The sequence below is a fragment of the Fukomys damarensis genome, unplaced genomic scaffold (assembly GCF_012274545.1).
Source record: "Fukomys damarensis isolate Sample0158 unplaced genomic scaffold, DMR_v1.0_HiC HiC_scaffold_38, whole genome shotgun sequence".
In the NCBI taxonomy this organism is placed as follows: Eukaryota; Metazoa; Chordata; class Mammalia; order Rodentia; family Bathyergidae; genus Fukomys; species Fukomys damarensis.
The window spans coordinates 33783581-33804599 of NW_022900950.1; the positions used below are offsets into that span (position 1 = coordinate 33783581).

The 21019-nt window shown below is 35.7% G+C and overlaps 2 protein-coding genes across 12 annotated transcripts in view; one reads left to right on the forward strand and one right to left on the reverse strand.

Annotated features, from left to right (window-relative positions):
- Nucleotides 1-21019, reverse strand: part of Katnal1 (katanin catalytic subunit A1 like 1) — a 249726-nt gene that overhangs the window by 19762 nt on the left and 208945 nt on the right. For 9 of the 11 annotated variants that reach the window (XM_010623864.3, XM_010623863.3, XM_010623865.3 and 6 more), the window contains one exon: nucleotides 13112-13280. In XM_010623864.3, the coding sequence (XP_010622166.1) occupies nucleotides 13112-13280 (169 nt within the window). Of the gene's footprint in view, nucleotides 1-13111; nucleotides 13281-14074; nucleotides 14709-17597; nucleotides 17896-21019 lie in introns of those variants that run through there. The other 2 variants (XM_010623871.3, XM_033760034.1) reach the window with 2 other exon arrangements.
- Nucleotides 3318-3701, forward strand: LOC104862134 (protein FAM104A-like). Its single transcript, XM_033760035.1, has one exon. It carries the CDS (start codon nucleotides 3348-3350, stop codon nucleotides 3699-3701), a length of 354 nt encoding a protein of 117 aa, XP_033615926.1. The 5' UTR covers nucleotides 3318-3347.

Consider the following 21019-nt stretch of genomic DNA (forward strand, 5'->3'; position numbering starts at 1 on the left):
ATTCTTGATTTAATAATGAGGTGCCTTTAAAAAAATTATATGCTATGGTTTCTAGCTATGGAATTCTACCAAGATTTACTACTCAGCTTTGAAGAGCTTAATGGAACACACTTATTTGCCAAATAGTTCAACTACATCCCCAGAACTTGAGCCCTAGAGTTCCTGTCTGATGTAAAAATGAGGAGGGAAAAAAAGGTCAAAATGAGTCAATCTCCTAAACATCAAGCTTAAGAGAGACAAAAAGAAGAGGCCATAATCAACATCAAACTGAAGAGACAATATGAAGAGTACATACTGGACTTCTGTCCTTCCAATTCTTCTGAGATAAATGACAGGTGCATTACATACTATGAGAGAACTAAACAGCTTCCTTTGGCAGATGCTCTTGTTATTTTAGCAACTAAATAAATGACTAAATAGTATTGTGGCACTTGACCCCCAAAATAAACAATTTACTTTATCTAGGCAGTATGACAATAATAGCAAGCTAATTTTTAGTAAGATTCTTATATTTTAGATGACATATAACAATACTTACATTACTGAAAGGAAGTAATTTCTGGCCTAGCTATACAACAAATATAAAATCAACAAATTCAAAATAAACTCAGCCTAGAATCACATTTTACAGATGGATAGGCCAAGGCTACAAAGTCTCATTCAAACAATTCACTGGGAACACATTGTAATCATTTAACAATTACTCTAGAAATAATTAAATAATGCAACAGAAATTAATACAGAGCATAACAAATCTTCATATGGAAATTTTAGTTTGAGATAGCAAATTAGAAGGGAGGAAGGGGTGAAGGGAGGGCAGGGACAAGGGGAAAAAATGAGAACCAAGACCTGTCATGTAAAGGTACAAGATACCAATGATGAATGTAACTGTACTGTATACCTAAAATGTATCAATAAACTCAATGAGAGAAAAAAAGATAGCAAATTAAATTTAAAATTTCATTTTAATGTAAGAGCCCAAATGGTATGGGAAGACTTGATAAACACTACCAAGAGAAAAGAAAAGCTGCTTATCTATTTTCAAGCAACAAGGTCACAAGATTTTAGGAACAGAGATCAGATCACCTCTATGAGCAACATTTTATTGTGCACTGGCTTTTAGAGTAGTGAATAAAGTATAATGCAGGGCCTCATCAAGAATTTGGTTTAGTAGAGGAAAACACAAACAAAGGAAAGACACACATAATTATAAATTTCAAGTGCTATGAAAAATCTGATTAGTCAGTGTGGCTAAAAGGTACGAAGTAGAAGGAAGATACAGGAGATGTACGTAGAAATAAATCTGGGTTTTATACTAAGTGCATGGGAATGACATAATATGATTAACAGTTTTAGATGATCTTTCTGGCTATGGTATGGAAAAAGAGTATGGTAGAGAGGAGGTGATGAATAAAGAAAGGCCTCTCACTGCACAGAAGAAACACAAGTATAAATTCATCAAACAATCTGCCCAAGAATTCAAAGTTTCCCAGTTGTAGAGATGAGATATTCTGTATTTAGAAACTTTTTCAAAGCAAATTAACAAGGTAATAAGGAAAGACAGACCTAGGAAAACTAAAATTAAATAAGATAATTTAAAAAGGTGATAATTACTCTTGTAACAAATATATAGATAAGTTAGAATATGGACATCACATTATAAATAACTGGTTTCAGTTAACCAGCTAAGTAACTGCAACATTTAAAACACTGTTAGTTTTCAAGCAGTAAAAGCTAATCTCATCTGAGATACTATTACTAAAGCATAATACTAATTGTAATGACTTTCAAATGATCTTAGAATTCTTGCCTTAGATTTCCACAAGCTGACTAAGGCCAGTATTAGCAAGAATTTGATATTTAGCATGAAGGCTGACATATTTTTTTTCCTCTTGACCCTAGTTCCCAATGCATTATTATTAAAAGGTTGGGCCTTTAAAAGTTGATTCAATCATGACAGTTCTACCCTGGTGAATGGAATTGGTACTTAAGGGAGCTTGAGGAACTATTCTACCATGTGAGGATACAATAGAAGGTCCATCTATGAGAAACAGGCCTACACTAGACACTAAGTCTGTGGGCTCCTTGATCTTGGGGTTCCCAGTCTCTATAACTATGAGGAGCAAATTTCTATTCTTTATAAATTACTCAGTATTTTGTTACAGCAGCTCAGACTAAGACAGCAAATGCATTCAAGTAAGACTGAAAACTATAGTGTAAAGGTAAATTTGTTCATTTAACTCCCTCTCAACAATCAGAAAATACTCAAGACCAGATGCCATATTACAAGTTTATATTTCTAACACCTAGGAGTATGACTGACACAAAATATAAGCTTAATGAAGATTTGTTAAATAAGTGGGATTACAAACTGGCCTCATGAATGACCTGTGAACCTCAAAACAAACAAAACAAAACAATAAGGCTTCAACAATAGATCACTATGCAAAGTAACTATTACTTATTTAAAAACAGTATTTTAAGCATAAAGCTAACCTGAAGTATGTCAGTTTAAAAAAGCAAAATGATGCATCCAGAGGCTCACCACACCATGGTAAGTGCACTCAGATCCCTGGGAACAGCTATGTGGACCAGAGCGGCGTAACTGCAGGGTAATCCCACAAAGGGCCCCACTCCAACCCCAAAGGTGCAGGCACACCCACTCAAACCACAGGCCAGCCTAGAAAAGAGCTGCACAGGCGTACAAGCTTCAGCCAGAGACCCACCATACAATCAGCCACAGCCAAGGGCCCACCTAGAAAACTACACAGATGCATAAGCAACAGCCAGAGGCTCACCCCAATAACACTGATAAATGTGTGGAGACCCTAGCCAGAAGCCTATGCAGACAACTAGAAATGGGGTACACAGACGCCAGACAAATGCCCTCCCAGGAAACAGCTACCTAGGGGCCCAGCAAGAAGCACACCTAGATATTATCCCAAGTGTGCACAGGCCCCAGAATGAAGCCCGCTCAGACAACACTCAGCTCAGGGATCTAGAAGGCCACCATTCTAAACCCAGGAATTGGTGTACTGGGGAGAATCAGAGTAAAGGCTGCTTGGTGGCTTGCTGAGAATTGAGGACCACTGGGTGAGCAAAAAGTTGCCTCAACAAAGGCACAGCAGGCTGCATCTGTTGAAATGAGAAGACACAGAAATAAGTCACAAAACCAGACTTTCAGATCACCTAAGGCAACCCCAAAGGGCAATGAGATAGAACAATCTGATACTCAACCTCCTGGACTCCCTGAACTGGCAATGAAAGTGGACTTGGAAAAAAAAATGAAATCAGAAATAATTTCTCGGTGTGGAGCGGCACCTAGTCGCTTCTCTCCACCAGCTACGATGAGCGAGCGCCTCTGCCCCAGGAAAAGGAGAAGGAACGGCAATGAAGAAGATAATCATCTACCCTCCCAGAGCAAAAGAAGCAGTAGAAACCCCCTCTTTCAGGATTCCTGGGACTCAGAGTCTTCGAGCAGTGACAGTGGCGGGAGCAGCAGCACCAGCATCCATAGCCCAGACCGGGCCAGTGAGCCAGAGAGTGGCTTAAGCCAGGTCATGCCAGGATCCAGCCCCAACACCCCTCAGCCCATGCTTGAGGAGTCTGCACTGTGCCAAGGCCCTTACTTCCACATCAACCAGACCCTGAAGGAGGCCCACTTTCACAGCCTACAGCACCGAGGACGGCCTCTGACATGATACACGGGAAGTTTCTTACCTTCTGTGAAGGGACAGTGCTGTGCATATTTGATACTTCATTTGATACTTCAACTTACAATTTGTTTTGAAAAATTGCACACAAAAAAAAAACCTGCCTCTTGGCTTTTCAGTCTATTTGAAATACCAGGTTAACAGGCAATTGTTTACTTGTGGTTCTGCTGCACTATTGCAATTTCAAAGGGGCTTTGAAGCAATTTTTTATAGGATTCTTTCGAGGGAGGGTATCAGATCCATGTCAAGGTAGTGGTGTGAGGAAATTTCATCTTTGTGTTGCATCCATAGTATGTCCAATTCAGACTGATTTCTCAATCTGTCAACTAGAAGTTCTACTTTATGTAAAAGTGTCTTTTAAAAGTGCGGGATCTTCAATTTTTTTAATTCAGTAAACTAGTGAAGAGTATCTAGTTTCTATGAAAAAAAAAAATTTCCAAAAGATAGGAAGCTTGATTGTCTTGCACTGACATTAATCGCCATACTACCTCTTAGTATATAGACATCCTATGGAAAAGGCGCTGTCTGTTTCCACAGAACAATTGGATCCAGTTTATCATGGAAGTGAAGCACTCTCCCTAGTGACAGTCTCCACTCTTTGTTATATGTTCGTCCTTCCAGGGAGAATGTCCTTCAGACTCTTCTATAGCCAGATAACTTCTGTATCACTGTTCCTCCAGAGCCTGCACCTCAGACTTTACTACAAAATACTGCACAGTTCTGAAAGTCAAGGAATATGTGACCACTTTAGGTCCTACTTAAAGCTTGTAAGTTGTATCAGCAGCTTCTGTGATCTTACATCATTCCATCTTGTAGTCTAGTAGCTAAGGCACAGATGAATGCTGACAAAGCCTAAGCTAGCTGAACTGATGTCCAAAGTAACAAACAATGAAGTCACCCCTGACAAGACTAGGGCACCATATTCCATTACTGACTCTGGAATGGCATGGCTTAGAAGGAGAAGACCAGAGGCACTGTCCATCAAGCAACACAGTAGAATTTAAGGAGACGGGCATGCTCCTGTGTTATTTTGTCATACTTGAGAGCCAGCCGAGTTTGAATAATGAAGGTGAGGATGTTTCATCTTCCTCACTGATGAGCTGTCTGAAGAGGGAGCCAGGCTGCATCAGTCACCTGCTCTGGAGAGTGCCGGGGGGCCAACCTGCCATTGGATGTAGAGGAAGTGCCTTAGAGTCCACCTGAAGCCTCTGCCTGCTCCCTTTTCACTCCTTCTGCACTGCAGTCCACGTCCCTCCACCTGGAAGCCACACTGCACACAGCAGAGCTGAGAGGCTTGGATGGCTCTAGTAAGAGGCCTTTGCTGTTTTTCAGGGTTGAAAAGATGTGGGGAACAGCATGGGGTTCTGTTTGCTCATAACTCAAATCTTGAAAATGAAGATTACTCCAGAAGAGAGTAACATGCATCTAGTTTCCACAGTCTGTTCCTCTGATAGGGACAGATTTTGGCCAGTAGTGGGATGGGGAAACTAGTGTTATGGGGAAGAGTACAGTACAGACCATGCTTAAAGAGCATGGGGTTTTGACAAAGATTTTGTTTTTTTAATTCTTCACTAACTCTCACCCAGATTTAAAAACCAGATGTTTGACAAGAACTTTGGATCTTAATGGGTTTGATGGCAAGGAAAATGGAAAGGACATGTTTGTTGCTAACATTTTTTATAACAATAAAAGAAACAGCTAAATGCTCTAAGAAGACAAGCTGAGCTCTCAAACAGATGTGTATATAATACTTCAGAAACACCCAGGAGGACTCCCTACTGAAACAAAATGTGTATTAACAAGAAAATGTAAAACTGGAGGAAGCAAACTCTTTTCCCACTTAACTAAAAGATATGGAAGATGAAACCATCACCAGGACAAAAGGATTTTCTCCAAATTAGTACACTCACAATGCTGGGTTGGCAGTTATCCCTCTTACTCTACTTAATGCAAGAAACCATCTTCATCCTGTTTGCACACCGTCTACAGCCTTGCAGCGTGGGATACGTTTCTATTATAAGGCTATCTGGTATTGTCATTGGGTGTATGTTAAATCTTCTGTTGGTTCAAGCTCTAGGAAAACCTTGTATTTCTCTATTGCGCCACCATTAAAAGCAGCATTAGTGCATTTTGTCCAAAAAAAAAAATAATTTCTCAGATAATAGCAGAGATTGTGCCCATAGTACAAGACATGATTAATAAATCTAGAGTAGACACAGATTTTTAAAAAGCCAGAAGAGCTGAGAAACATGAGAAACAACATAGGAAACATTGTTTCCCAACATAGGAAACAAATGGAATCCATAAAATAGATGAAAAAAGGTTTCTAGGAGATTAAAAACTCTATTGAATGTTCACGCAGCAGAATGAACGGACACAAAGACAGAATTTCAGATATAGAACACAGGACTGCAATTAGTGACCAGGAAAAGAAAAATCTCTTAAAAATAGTAAGGGACCATAAGCAATCAATCCAGCAGCTGCTAGATGATTCAAAGAAGAATAACATAAGACTGACTGGAGTCAATGAAGAAACAGGAGAGAGTGCAGATGACATTAAAAAAAAAAACTGTTCACAGAAGTAATGGCAGAAAACTTCCCAAATGGGGGAAAGAACTTGACATACAACAGTGAGGCTTATAGAACTCCAACTAGCCATGATCAAAAAAAAAAAAAATCTACACATAGGCACATAATAATTAAGACTCCAGAAACCCAACAAAAGAACAAAATTCTACAAGCAGTTAGAGAAAAGAAACAAATCACATACAAAGGAAAGCCCATCAGAATCACAGCAGACTTCTCAACACAAACCCACAAGGCAAGAAAAGCATGGTGTAATGTACTTCAAGCCCTAAAGAAAAATAATCTCCAACCCAGACTGATGTGCCCTGCAAAACTATCCTTCAAAATTGATGGAGAAATAAGATACTTTTATGACAAAGAACACCTTAGGAACTTCATGAATACTAAACCAGCACTCTAAAAAATTTTAAACAATATCCTAGGAAAAGATAATGAGGATCACAACCTCAGGAAGCCCAGCAGAATGAATCCATCAGACACAACAAGAAACTAAATGCAAAGGGGGAGAATCCAACAACAACAAAATGTCATGACAAAGATAAGTCAATACCTATCAGTTACAACCATCAATGTTAATGGTCTCAATACACCAATCAAAAGAAATAGACTGGCAGAAAGGGTCAAGAATCAAGTTCCAACAGTATGCTGCATACAAGAAACACACTGAATTCAAGAAGAAACTGACAGACAAAGTTAAAGGGAGGAAAACAATACTCTATGTGACAGGAACCAATAACAACAGGAGACAAATAACAACACTACATCCTTGTAAAGGGAACATCCAAGAGGCAGAGATGACAATCATTAATATATATGCACAAAACACCAGTGTGCCCAAAAGTATAAAACAAATACTAATGGACATGAAAAATCATATAAGCACTAATACAATAGTAGTGGGGGACCTTAACACCCCACTGTCACAAATAGATTAATCATACAGACAAAAAATAAACAATGAAATAGTAGAACTCAAACTAACTCTTGGAACAAATTAACTTAACAGATGTTTTCAAAGTGTTCCACCCCACAAAAGCAGAATACACATTCTTTTCAGCTGAACATGCACTGTTTTCCAAAAGAGACCACATACTCACTCATACAACATGTTTAAGTAAGTGCAAAGGAACTGAAGTTATCCTTTGTATATTATCAGACCATAGTGTGATGAGACTGGAGATCAAGAGCAAAAGAAACTGCAAGAATTTCATAAATACATGGAAATTGAACAACACACTTCTGAATAACTAATGGGTCACAGAGGAAATTAAAGAAGAAATCACACAGTTCCTACAATTAAATGACAATGACAATACAATATATGGAATCTATGGGACACAATGAAAGCATTCTTAGGAGGGAAATTCATAGCAGTGAATACTCATATTAGGAAAACAGAGCAAGTTCAATTATACAACTAGATACTGAACCACAAGCTTCTAGAAAAAAGAAGAGCAAGACAAACCCAAAGCTCATACAAGGGAGTAAATTATAAAGATCTGGGCAGAAATTAATGCAATGGAAACTAAGAAAACAACACACACACACACACACACACACACACAAATCAATGAAATCAAGAGCTGGTTCTTCAAAAGAATAAACAAAATTGACAAACCCTTAGCCAACCTTATCAAAAAAAAGGAAAGAAAAGGCCCAGATCCATGCAATTAAGAATGGGTAAAATTACAACAGACCCAGCAGAAATCCAGAGGATCATCAAGAACCTATATGGCAATATGATGGAAAATACAGAAGAAATGGACAGATTCCTAGATTTGTATGAATTACCAAAGTTGAAAGATGACCTAAAAATCCTAAATGACCTAATAACAATCAATGAAATTGAAAATGTAATTAAAAACTATTAACTAAGAAAAGCCTGGGTCCTGATGTCTTCACTGCTGAATTCTACAAGACATTTAGAGAAGAACTACTGCCACTTCTGTTTAAACTCTTCAATTAATTGAAAAAATTGAAAGGGAAGCAATACTTGTGAATTCATTCCTGGAAGCAAGCATCACCTTGATCCCCACAGCAGAGAAAAGACCCAACTGAAAAAGAGAACTATAGGCCAATCTCACTAATGAACATAGATGCAAAAATCCTTAATAAGATACTGGCAAATAGAATGCAGAAGATCATCAAGAAAATCATATGCCCTGACCAAGTGGGATTCACCCTGGGGATGCAGAGATGGTTCAACAGATGCAAATCAATAAATGTCATACAATATATTAATAAAACCAAGGATAAAAAACATATGATCATCTCAACAGATTCAGAAAAGGCATTTGACAAAAGCCAACACACATTTATGATAAAAACCCTCTAAAAAAATGAAATAGATGGTCTCTACCTCAATCTGATAAAAGCCATCTATGAAAAACCAACATCCAATATCATAATAAATGATCAAAAACTGAAATCCTGCACACTACAATCAGGAACAAGAGAAGGATGTCCACTATTACCACTCCTGCTCAACACAGTTTTGGAAATATTAGCCACAGCAATTATACAAAAGAAAGAAATAAAAGTAATAAAGATAGGAAATGAAGAAGTCAAATTGTCATTATTTGCAGATGATATAATATTCTATTTAGAAGACCCCAAGAACTCCACCAAAAGTCTTCTAGACTTAATAACAAAATTCAGCAAAGTAGCTGGATACAAGGTCAACACACAAAAATCAATAACTTTCCTGTACACAAAAAACAGACTCATTGAGAGAGAAGTGGGACAAATAATTCCTTTCATAATAGCATCCAAAAAATTGAAATACCTAGGAATCCACAAAATGAAAGAAATCAAAGACCTCTACTTTGAAAACTACAGCACTCTGAAAAAAGAGATTGAAGAGGATATTGAAAATGGAAAGACATCCCTTGCTGCTGGGTAGCAAGAATCAACATAGTGAAATTGGCCATACTTCCAAAACTGCTATATACATTCAATGTAATTCCGATTGAAATCCCAGCAGTGTACTTCACAGACATTGAGAAAACAATCCAAAAATTCACTTGGAACAATATACCTAGAATAGCAAAAGCAATTCTAGGCAATAAAGACAAGTTAGAGGATATCATAATCCCCAACATGAAACTATACTACACAGCTACTGTGATAAAAACAACATGGTACTGGCAAAGAAACAGACCTGAGTACCAGTGGAATAGATTAGAAGATGCAGAAACAAGCCCAGACACACTCAGCCACCTTGTCTTCAACAAAGGAGCCAAACACCTTCACTGGAGGAAAGATAACCTCTTTAATAAATGGTGCAGGAAAAACTGGGTTTCAACTTGCCAAAGATTAAAACTAGATCTTATCACTCACCATGCACTAAACTAAAATTAAAATGGATTAAAGATCTAAATATTAAAACAGAAACACTAAAATGGCTGGAAGAGCAGTTAGGTAGAACTCTTGAAGACATTGGTGTAGGAAAAGATTTTATGAACAAAACTTCAGTTGCCTATTAACTAGCACAAAGAATCAACAAATGGGATCTCTTCTTATTAAACAGCTTTTGCACAGCAAGAGAAATAAACAATAGTGTGAAGAGACAACCCACAATGTGGAAAAAACTTTTCACTAGCTCTTCCTCAGACAAAGGTCTACTACCTAGAATATATAAAGAACTTAAGAAAATCATACCTCCCAAATTTAAAGACCCAATTCAAAAATGGGCATCTGAAATGAACAGACATTTCAGACAAAGAAGTAGAAATAGCAAATAAACATATAAAAAATGTTGAATATCACTGGCCGTTCAAGAGATGAGAATGAAAACAACACTGAGATTCTACCTCACCCCAGAAAGAATGGCTGCTATCATGAAATCAACCAATAACAAATGGTGGTGGGGCTGTGGGGAAAGAGAAACCCTTCTCCACTGCTGGTGGGAGTGCAGACTCATGGAAATCAATATGAAGATACCTCAAAGAACTAGGATTAGAGGTCCCATTTGACCCAGCTATCCCCCTGCTGGGTATCTTCCCCAAAGAATTAAAAGAATCATACCATAATGATACATGTGCACCCATGTTCATAGCAGCACAATTCATGAAAGCTAAAACATGGAAGCAGCCCAATTACCCATTAATGGAAAACTGGATAAAGAAAATGTGTGTGTGTTTAATATAAAATGGAGAACACAAAGAATGAGAAACTACAGACACTTATAGCTAAATGGATGCACCATTAAGTGATACTCTTAAGTGAAATAAATAGGATACATATGTTTACCGAATAGTTTCTCTAGTGTGAGAAACAAAGTGTAAATAAGGACTAAAAGGTATAACAGATAATGTGAAACAGGAAGAAAAGGTGCAAAGGAGAAGGGGAAGTGGGAGGGGTAGTGGAAAAGAAAGAAGGTAATAGAATTAAAATGAGAAAAAGAAAACATGGAAACAAAGTCTTTGTAGATAGGAAGGGGTGGAGGGGTTGAAGGGAGGGCAGGGGAATGGGGAAAAATAAGAACCAAAATAGATTATGTAAAGGTGCAGATTTCCAATGATGAATGTCATTATATTGTGTACCTTAAATATACCAAAAAAATTAATTTTTAAAAAAGCAAAATGATGACTGATGATGACGATGATGATGATGCAGTCACTATGAGAAAATGAATTAGTAGTCTTTTTAGAAATAAATATTCATGGTAAATTAAAACAAGATAACAAGCATTTTCAAATAAGAAGCCATATTATATAATGATTAAAAGCTCCGACATTAAAGTTAAGATTCGAATTCTGGTCCTAGCATTTACTTGCAGTGCCTCAACTTCTTGGTAAATAAAACAGAAATTTATGCTGAGCTCATAGGCAAGTATAGGGATCAAATAAACTAAGATATGCATAAATCTTCAAAGAGGTTATTTGTAGAAAACTCCAAAAAGGGTTAAGTGTGCTCAAGGAAGAGTAACATTTGTTATTAAACGAAAAATTAAAATATACCACAGAATTTGGACAAGAGAAGTAATTTCTCTTATTCTTACTTTTACATCTATAAAGTTAAGTAAGTGGTTGGAACACAGCAACTTTCAAAATTGTGATCATAACACAAAGTAATAAATGTGTTTTTAGATCATGAGCTATGTTCATACAACTAAATTTTTATATATTTTTATTTTTATTTCCCAAAATAATACTACCTTTACTATGAGCAATGAACTGAATTTTCTAGTCTATCCTGCTTCATTTTTTTTAAAGCTAGTTGAAATGCACAAAATTTACTAAGAAAAAGAGGAAGAGACTACAACATCATTGAGAGTATTTCTGATACTTTCAAATAAGCCTTCATGAAAAGTGGGTATCTACCAGTTTTACCTAAGATGCCTCTCACCTTACCAGAGTGTTCAGTTAGTTTTTGAGATGCTGGTATTCTAATGAATATTTTGATGGTTATGATAATCAGAACTGAGCTGAGCACACCCCTCAAATTCAAATCGTTTCCATAAGTTTTTTAAAAATTCTAGTTCCTTTTACTTCCACGGTGACAGAATATTCTTTATCTGCAAAACAACTGCAGAGTTTTATTTGTTTTAAACACATGTCTTGTTTTTCAGTAATATTCTGAGTACTTACATGTCAATGAAAGAATAAGACTACGAAAATTATTTGGAAACATAATAAATCAAAGACTTTTTACAATCTCCAGGAAGAAAATATACTCAGCATTCAACAAATGCTGCTTGGTTTCTTTGTTCTTAGCTTAAGAGCGGTCACACTTTAAACTAAATATTTAATTATTCTAGTTTTCTTTTTTCAGTGCAACCAAGATTTTCAAAATCTAGCTTGGTAGAGGAATACTACATAATTTGAAAAGGCTTAAAAGAAGCAGGACAAAAATATTATGACTTAATAAATTCCATTCTTCCAGATTCCATTCCAGACTCATTCCTTCAATACTCCTTCCTTTGAAAGTTACTTTACCTCTCTGCACCAGTTTCTTCATTGTAAAATGGGTATAAGATACCTACTTTGCAGGACTGTTTCATAAATTATTGTGATTACCCTGAATTTTGCCTAGAAAAGAAACAGTCAATAAACCATGGCCAGTTCTTTTCTTGTGCTATGTGAAAATAAAGACAAAGTCCCACTTAAGACATCACAATGATTGGGAAATACTATCACTACAAATTTTTCACTAAACTAAGGCTTTTCACTAAAATTAAGGCTAAGAGATGCATCAGATCATCCTAGCTAGCTCCTGATGCTATAGGATCATCTTCAACTCACTGTCCGTTTTACAGGCCGGAGAGAATTTCCATACAGTACTATGTTTACTTGTCAATTTCCCAGGTAAGTACATGTCCACGAGGAGCATTAACCATGGGAATATTCTCACTAAAGAAAAAAATACATTGCTCAAGTCTATAATTTCAGAATAAAAGATATTTTAACAGTAGAAAATCATATCCCTCATTTTATTCTGTGAATATAACATCCAATTTTTTCTGTCTCCTACAATTATGTTTTCACTTATTGTTCATTTTCATTCAGAATAATTGTTAAAATGTTTTCAAAGAGGTTTTCAAACTCTATTTAGAATATTTTTGCAAAAGATTCACTTTATTATTTTTACAGCAGTGTGTGTGTGTGTGTGTGTGTGTGTGTGTGTGTGTGTGGTTACCATACATCTCAGGTTATCAGCACTGTAGTGTGACCTTCAACATATAAAAAACACTTAGATTTTCATTCTTTCTTTCATCTCTTCCACATCAAAACCTGAAAGGCCAACAAAACTCATAATCATCATCAAAGTCATGGGCTTCAAGTGAGTGAATTACAAAGCGACAGTCTTGCCTTGTCATCTCTCCCTCTTGTTCTATAATCCTTGTCCCTACTTGTAGAAGGTTTTTCATTCTTTGATATCGGATGTGCTCGGCCTACAGGTCCCCGGGCTCCTATTCCTGCCATTTCTTTCCTTAGAGGTCTTACTTCTCGATTGGGACGCCTGATTTGAGGTGGAGCTCTGACAAAAAAAATAAAATAAAATAAAAATTAATCAAAGACAAAAGTATTTCAGTATCAGATTAGTCAATAAAACAAATCAAGAAGAGCAAAATCTCCTATTTCTACCTTTGCCAATTCATGGCCATAACTGTTAGGTTGGTTTTAAAATTATTTTATCTAAAGTTTATTTGTCAACACAATTATTAAATAAACACATATAATACATAAGTAGCAATTATGTTGTCAAAATTTAGTCACCAATAGAGGGCAATACAGACTATGTTCACATAATAATCTTAATAGTGTAATGAAAGTCAATACCCCTATTCATTATCATCCTAATCCAAGGATAGATAACTTCTTAAAAAGCATTAAAAGCTTAGAAAAAGGACAGGAATTTAAATACAATTATCTGCATAGTTTACTAATTTCTGATTTATAATCTCAGTTCAATATTTAATTCATCAAATTACAAATGGCAAGGATTAACAATGTAATATTCTTGACAACATAGTTGATTCATGTGTAAAAATATTATTCACGTTTTGATGGTGTTAAAAATAAGATTCATCCAAAGTATACAAAATTAAGAATTTTGATAAATATAAAGTTTATGCATAAAGACATATTTTGTTTCATATAAAACATGTCTCCTTCAAACAGTGAAGTTTTAAGATTTGTCAGAACACAATTTAGTTGTCTCTTTGGGTTTAGGTGAGGGACTTTTTATCACTTTGTGTCTAATCTTAGTTGTTCTTTCTTGAACTGTCTCTTCTGTATTCTTACCCCTTCTCTCTTGATGGCTGTGCTTACCTGCCAGATGTCAGATCCCGTATGCACATTGCCTTTTCACTCCTTTGTGGTATTTATTAGCCGTTTCCCAGCCACATGCCTTTAACCCATTTATGCCTAGGGTTTCATTTTTGGAACACCACAAACAATGGAACATAGTAAAATTTTTTCTCTTCAAATTCTTGCTACTTGAATTGTCCTATGTAACATAATATGAATTTCTTGCAAAAAGTTAAGAAAACTGCAACTTCTGGCATTAATGAGTTAATTCACCTAGCTCATCAGAATTTTACTCCTAATAACAAAAAGGTAACATAGTTCATAATTCAATGAATTATAAAAGAAAAGTCATAAAGGTTGTGAATTTGGAACAAAAAATGGGGGAAGGAAGGGAGGGATGGAGGGAGGGAAAGAAAAAGAGAGACAGCGAGAAGAGAGGGGGAGGGGGGAAAGGGAGGGAGAGGGACAGACAGATATGCAAGTACAAAATGGCATATTCAGATGGCTGGAATCAGACTACTACGTGAAACCATAAAGATAAGAATGGCAAGTGAAAGCTGTACCCTGTCAAGTAACCATAAGTAACATCTTAATCCTTGGAGTTCAGTTAAACACCTATTGAACAACCTTTAGTAAGTATATATCCTCCACTGTGTGGCCCTGGGAAAGACAAAAATAAATAAGCAATCTTGTGGAAGAAATCCACAGGAAAGGAACTAGAGATTAGTGTATAATAAAAGCAACAAAGCACTTTGAATTTTTAAAAGTTATTACATTATTGGCTGTAAGGCATTATTAGTCTTTTAAGTATTCTGTCAATAATATAAAAATGTAATGAGACTGGCAAAGAACAAAAAATCTTATAAACTGCTCTATTTCTAGCATTTCAATGCAACCATTATTTTTAAAAAACTGAATTTTTTGTTTTGTAAGAAGTAGAAAGTAGTGGAGTGCAACTTGACTTTTGTGTGTGTGTGAAAATTTATTTTCTCAATTTGACTCATGATTATGGCAAAAGACAAAAATGAGATTAACAATCTTTTCCACACAGAATACACATTGTTTGTCCTTTTGTTAGCAGCTGTGCCTGCTATTTAAACAGCCTAACATCATTTGTAGTCCTGCTTTTTTGGACTACATAACCAGCCTTAAGTCTACGCTCACCAGCAGCAAGCCCAGTCCTTACACTACATGTCAGGTTGTTCAGCAGCTGCTAGGCTTACCCCTTAGGCCTCACAGCTTATGCATGCATTGCAGTGAATGTTGAGACAGCCCTGTTTCCTCAGCTTGTGCTGTCCTCACCTCAGCTTGCTATTTAAAAGTCACTTAGGAGCCCTGCTGTAGTCCATTTTGCACACACTTTCAGCTCAGTAAAATTGTGTTGTAGAACTATTTCAAAGTTAGTACACAGGCTGCCTTCCATGTGTTTGCTGCTGCTGACCTTGTCCTGCCACTCAATACTCTGATGGGCTCATAAATGGTCTGAATGCAACTGCTGAAGAAATCAGATGTGCCATTTGTGTCAAGTCCTATGTCTCACAGGAAGTGTGCATGTGCTTTGTAAGTCTTCAGTTCCATCTTACTGCAGTCTGATACTACATCTGTAAGAGACTCTCAACTTCGCAAAGGACATCCTTGATTCTGTTATGTACTTCTTTGTCCATTACAGCATCACTACACAATGTCACACTTCACTTTAAGGACTCGGTGACAGCTTCCAGGCTGTGAAAACAATAAAGCTCTCAGGGCTTCTTTTACTAGTCTCTCTTTAAAAAGAGACTTTAATATAGTTACACAGCATCATTGACCTCTGTTCTAATGGTCATACAGACTAACACTGTATTAGCATATGGTATTTCAAATATAAAGAATAAATTATTAGATCTGTATGAAAAGACAAGATTGTCTACACTGGCTCAGTCCTATTTAAGATTTCCCTATAGGAATGAGAAGAAATACACCTTATTCTATTACATGGAAATAAGTCTGACTTCCTCTGAAACCCAGTATTTCCTCTTCCTAAGTTATATTATCAGTGTTATATGTAAATGTTCTTATCAGCATTGCTTCTAATGAACACCTGAAAACAATCCAAATGTTCACTATCAAAACACATAAATCAGTACACATTCATAGGAATACAAAACACAACTGAATATCAATTACCAGCTATCTGTAATAATGATAGATGAATCTCAGATTCACAATGTTGAGTGAAAAAACAAGTCCGAAGCATGAAGATTAAGAGTCTAAGCAATATAAAATGTTGTGTGGTGATACAACCACATGTAGCCAAAAATGTAAAGTGAGGCAAAGGAAAAGCAAGTTTAAGGCGGAGTTAATCTCTCTGAAGCTGAGGTAAAATAACAGAATGTAAAGAAACATATATGGGAGATATCGAGGTAAGACAGTAAAGTTCTTAAACACCATGGAAAGTACACAATTTTACATTCTGTGATTCTTTATATTTTAAATAATTGTACTTATTTTTTCTACTCAGGAAGCTAATAGAATTGTAAATATGAACTGTACTATAACACTAAATATCTGAGCTCCTAAAAAAATTAAAAAATAGGATTGTTATAAGAAACATAAATTCCAATCATTCATACTGACATTTTCACTCTAAGGACTTAAGAGTTAATCTGAGATTTCTAAATCTAAGAGAAATTAGTTGGTGAAAAATGGACAGAAAACAAAGTTTAAATCTATTATTTGAAATGAAACATTAATGATTACAAATTTTAATGTCTACTCATCAAATATGCTATTTTTTCAAATAAATTATGTAACTAAAAAGAATGAAATCTATGCATTTATGGTGTCATAAAAGTATAGCGAATACTATTCCTAAAAAAAACAAAAAACCAGTGACCTAGAGTCAGCAGTAAGTTTAGAATCCTAAGACACTGGTCCTTTTTTCCTTCAAGGCCTCCTAATTACTGATCATATGAGCATATCACTTAATATCTACAAGTGTCACACTCTTCTTCTATGAACAAAGTTTGAGAAAGAAAAGATTCTATAACTGGACAGCATTCGAGAATGAAGATGATTCACAATGTCCCCAATTTTATAGAATTAAACTTATTTTTCATTGAGGTACCTCCGTACAATAAAATGCAAAATATATTAAGTATGCAAAAAGTTTGTGGTGTATCATGTAAATACCATCAAAACATTTCCCCAAATCCCAGAAAACCGATTCATGCTCCCTCTTAGTCAATATCTGCCTCTTAAGGCAACTACTATTCTGACCTCGACATCACCAATTAGTTTTTCTTGTTCTTCAGTGTCATATAAATGGAATCCTAAAGTACATACCTATGTCAAGTTTCCTTCAGTATTACCTGTAAAATTCACCAGTGTTGCTACAAATAACATTTTAATTTGCTGTGTAGTACTATCTGAGTGTATATTTAAAGATACTGCTGCACCAGTTAATCTCAACTGTCACTGTGACTAGACCAAGAGATTTCTAGAGAGGTGTGTGGATCATCAGGGCACTGCACTCAGTGGTGGATTAATCCACTGATATTCATACCTATATGGGCTATTAGGAGGCAGGGCCCAGTTGGAGGAGATGAGTCACTGGGAGGGCACGTCTCTTGCTGGCACTCTTGCCCTGTGCTCTACTTTCCAGCTGTCATAAGTGAACAGCTTTGCTCTCCCATGCCATTCCCATGTCATTCTGTGTAGAGCCTCTGGACTGAAACCTGTGAAAGTGTGAGCCAAAAATAACACATTCTCACCAACATGAACCACCAGTTAGATAGTTAGATAATGACTATCCCATTGAGTACCTTGTAGTACCCAATGGGACTGCCCTGTTGTCCAACAGGACAGTCACACACTGTATCACTTGTGGTCAAGCTGGTGGGAACATGTTAATTTTGGCTTATAGCTTCAGAGGTTTCAGTTCAGAGGCTGGCTCCACACAGAAGGGCATGGAAACAGCGTAATGCAGTAATACAAGTGCAGCTTATCTGTTCTATTGTTGATAGGTATTCAGGTTGTTTCTAGCCCAGGCTTATTATTAAAGCTTTTGGGAATGTGACCATTATGGTCATATAATTAAGCACTCCTTTCTTTGGGGCATATACTCAGAAGTGGAGGTGCTGAGTCATATTGTATATGAAAGATTAACTTAAACAGATACAGTCAAAACAGCTTTCCCAACTGCTGATGCCATTTTACACCTACACTAACAACATCTCAGAGTGCCAGTTGTTCCGTCCTACCTGTTCTGGTAGGCAGGCAGTGCTATCTAACTGTGTTGTTTTATTTTGCCTTTCCTGAATGACTACTCATGTTGATCATGTTTTCATATGCTTAGGACTATGTGACTATTTTAGAGTGCCTGCTCCAGTCTTTTGCCCATGTTTTAAAAATCATATTCTTTCATTGATTTATTGAATATAGGATATATGTATTGCAAATATCTTCTCTCAGTTGGCCCTTTTACTCTTAACGATATCTCTTAAAGAAGAAAATTTTTAAAATAATTTTACATAAAAATTTTACTTATCAATCTTATCTTTTAATGCTTTAGTGACTAGATTTTAAAATCATGCCCTGCCCCATGACCATGTTTGTATCTTTACAAGTTTTCTTCTAGAAGTTTTATTTTAGTACAGTCTCTATTTTAAGAATAGATCTATGCTAATTCATTTTTCTGTATGGTATAACATGCAGGAAATTGTATCAAGATTTTACCCCCCAAACTGAATATTTCAATTAATCCAGAAAGATGTACTGCCAAGTACCACCTTTGCCTACTGAAATGCAGTGATGCCTTTTTCCACAATCAAGTGAGTTCAGTAAATTTAATCTTTAGTACAAGTTCCAGCTCTAAAAAGCATTTTGTAGAAAAAGTTATTAAGAGGTTCTATAAAAATTCTTTAAAAAGCATTTTGTAATTTTTAATTATCAGAGTATTTATAAACAAATATCTAAGCAGAAATCTGCTTAAAATATTATTTTAACAAATGTGAACTCTTACTAAGTGCAAGGCACTGTGCTATGTAACATAATAGGCTTTGTTAGGTTAACTCTTCCTTTACTAAGCAAATCAATAACATTCACAAATATATTGAGTACTACAGGCAATGCTAACAGGAGGTTTTGGTATCCTCTTCAACGGTATATTTTGTATACAGAATGCTCTTTGGAGGTTTAATTTGAGTTTTGAGATATTCAACTTCATTATTTCCTTATATCTTGTCTATGTTCAAAATGAACAGATTTTAGAAGTCACTTTCAAAAAACTTTTAAATGATATTCCATCCATAAACCTTGTTAATAAAATGCCAACAAAATTTTTTACTACTTTTATAAATTTAATATAACTTATTTTCTTTTTAGTTCTTCCAGTCTTAATAAATATTAATTTACATATAAATATAAATGTTGTAATAAACTTACATTAAGGCAATTTAACATCTCTGAATGTTCCAATAAAATATTAACATAAATATGTATGTAAAAAAAACACAAATCTAAAATATTCTATAATGCATTTAATGTAGCATTGCATGCACAGCACACTTGTTGGTCACATTTTTTCAATATTCTAGGTATATAAAAATAATAAACATGTAAATACATACATATTACTTGGCAAAAAAATTACTACTAATATTATTAGTTTTGATTCTGTGTTTTATGCTTAATTTTAAATCTTCCTGGAGTTGGGGGACACTTTTAGCCACTTCAGAAAATACTTACTATACAAGTTAACAAAAATAACAACCAGAAACTGCAGATTATATAAGTCTTGGAGCTGCAGCCATACTTCTCACATCAAATATGATACAATCCCATTTAAAATGATTCTTGTGCCCCCTTAGCATTCTGATATTTTCCACAATCACTTCAGCTGGGATATTAAGTGGATTCTTGTCAAGTCATTCTAATGGGTTATACTAAATCATACGTGAAGTTGACAACAAATCTTTCAAATCACTGGGGAGCAAGGTGGATAACATTATTACTTCTTTAGTCTAATGGCAGAATTCCACACCACTTCTAAGCAGGTTAATTACTAGATTGTATTTTGCTTTCCTTAGACCTAAGTTAGGCTATTGTCTTTTCCACTTAATTTGAACTTGAAATTCCTAGTATATTTAAACTATGTTTGTCTAACTATAAAGATGTTAAAACTAGACAATGGTATTCTGGCAGATTATAGGACTACTCAGCCTTTACAAACAATAATATCAAACTGAATTTTAGATATCTCAATGGTCAGCTTATAATTAATTCCTACAATCATTCTACTAATTTTTAAAACCAGGGAACACTAAAGGCATATGACATAGTCCCAGCATTCAAAGTCTATAATACAGCTGAAAATACATATATTTGGCGGGGTTAGTACCAGGGATCAAACTCGGGTCCTTGCGCTTGCAAGGCAAGGCAGTGGCACCAATGAGCTAAATCCCCAGTCCCATACATATATATTTTAGAATTACACTGGACATCCCTTTCTGTCCACACATAAATCCTACAACCAAAGCCTTGCTGACAAAAATTCTCAACAATAAACAAAAACCTCAAAAACAATAAACTGCAGGATAAGACTCTCAAGACCTTATGGCATTAGAATTATAAAAATAATATATAGTGACAATAAAACATGTGGGAATCTTGGATAAAATATAACAAATATCCTTTTTTGTATAATGCTGATCTTACCAGAATGAAAGAGATGTATCTAGCACACTGAAGAAAGAGAAGAATAAGGGAGAGCACAGAGGAATGAGGAAGAGGAACAAGAGAGAAGAAAGAAGAAAGGAAGGAGGAGGAGGAGGAAGACGGATTTTAAGCACTGGAGTTGATGAGATAGCACTCATTCTGGAATCTCCGTCATCTGGAGGCTTAAAATTTAATGATCATTGGGCCAGGGATTTGGTTCAGTGGTGCTATGCCTGCCTCACAAATACAAGGTCCTGAGTTTGATCCCTG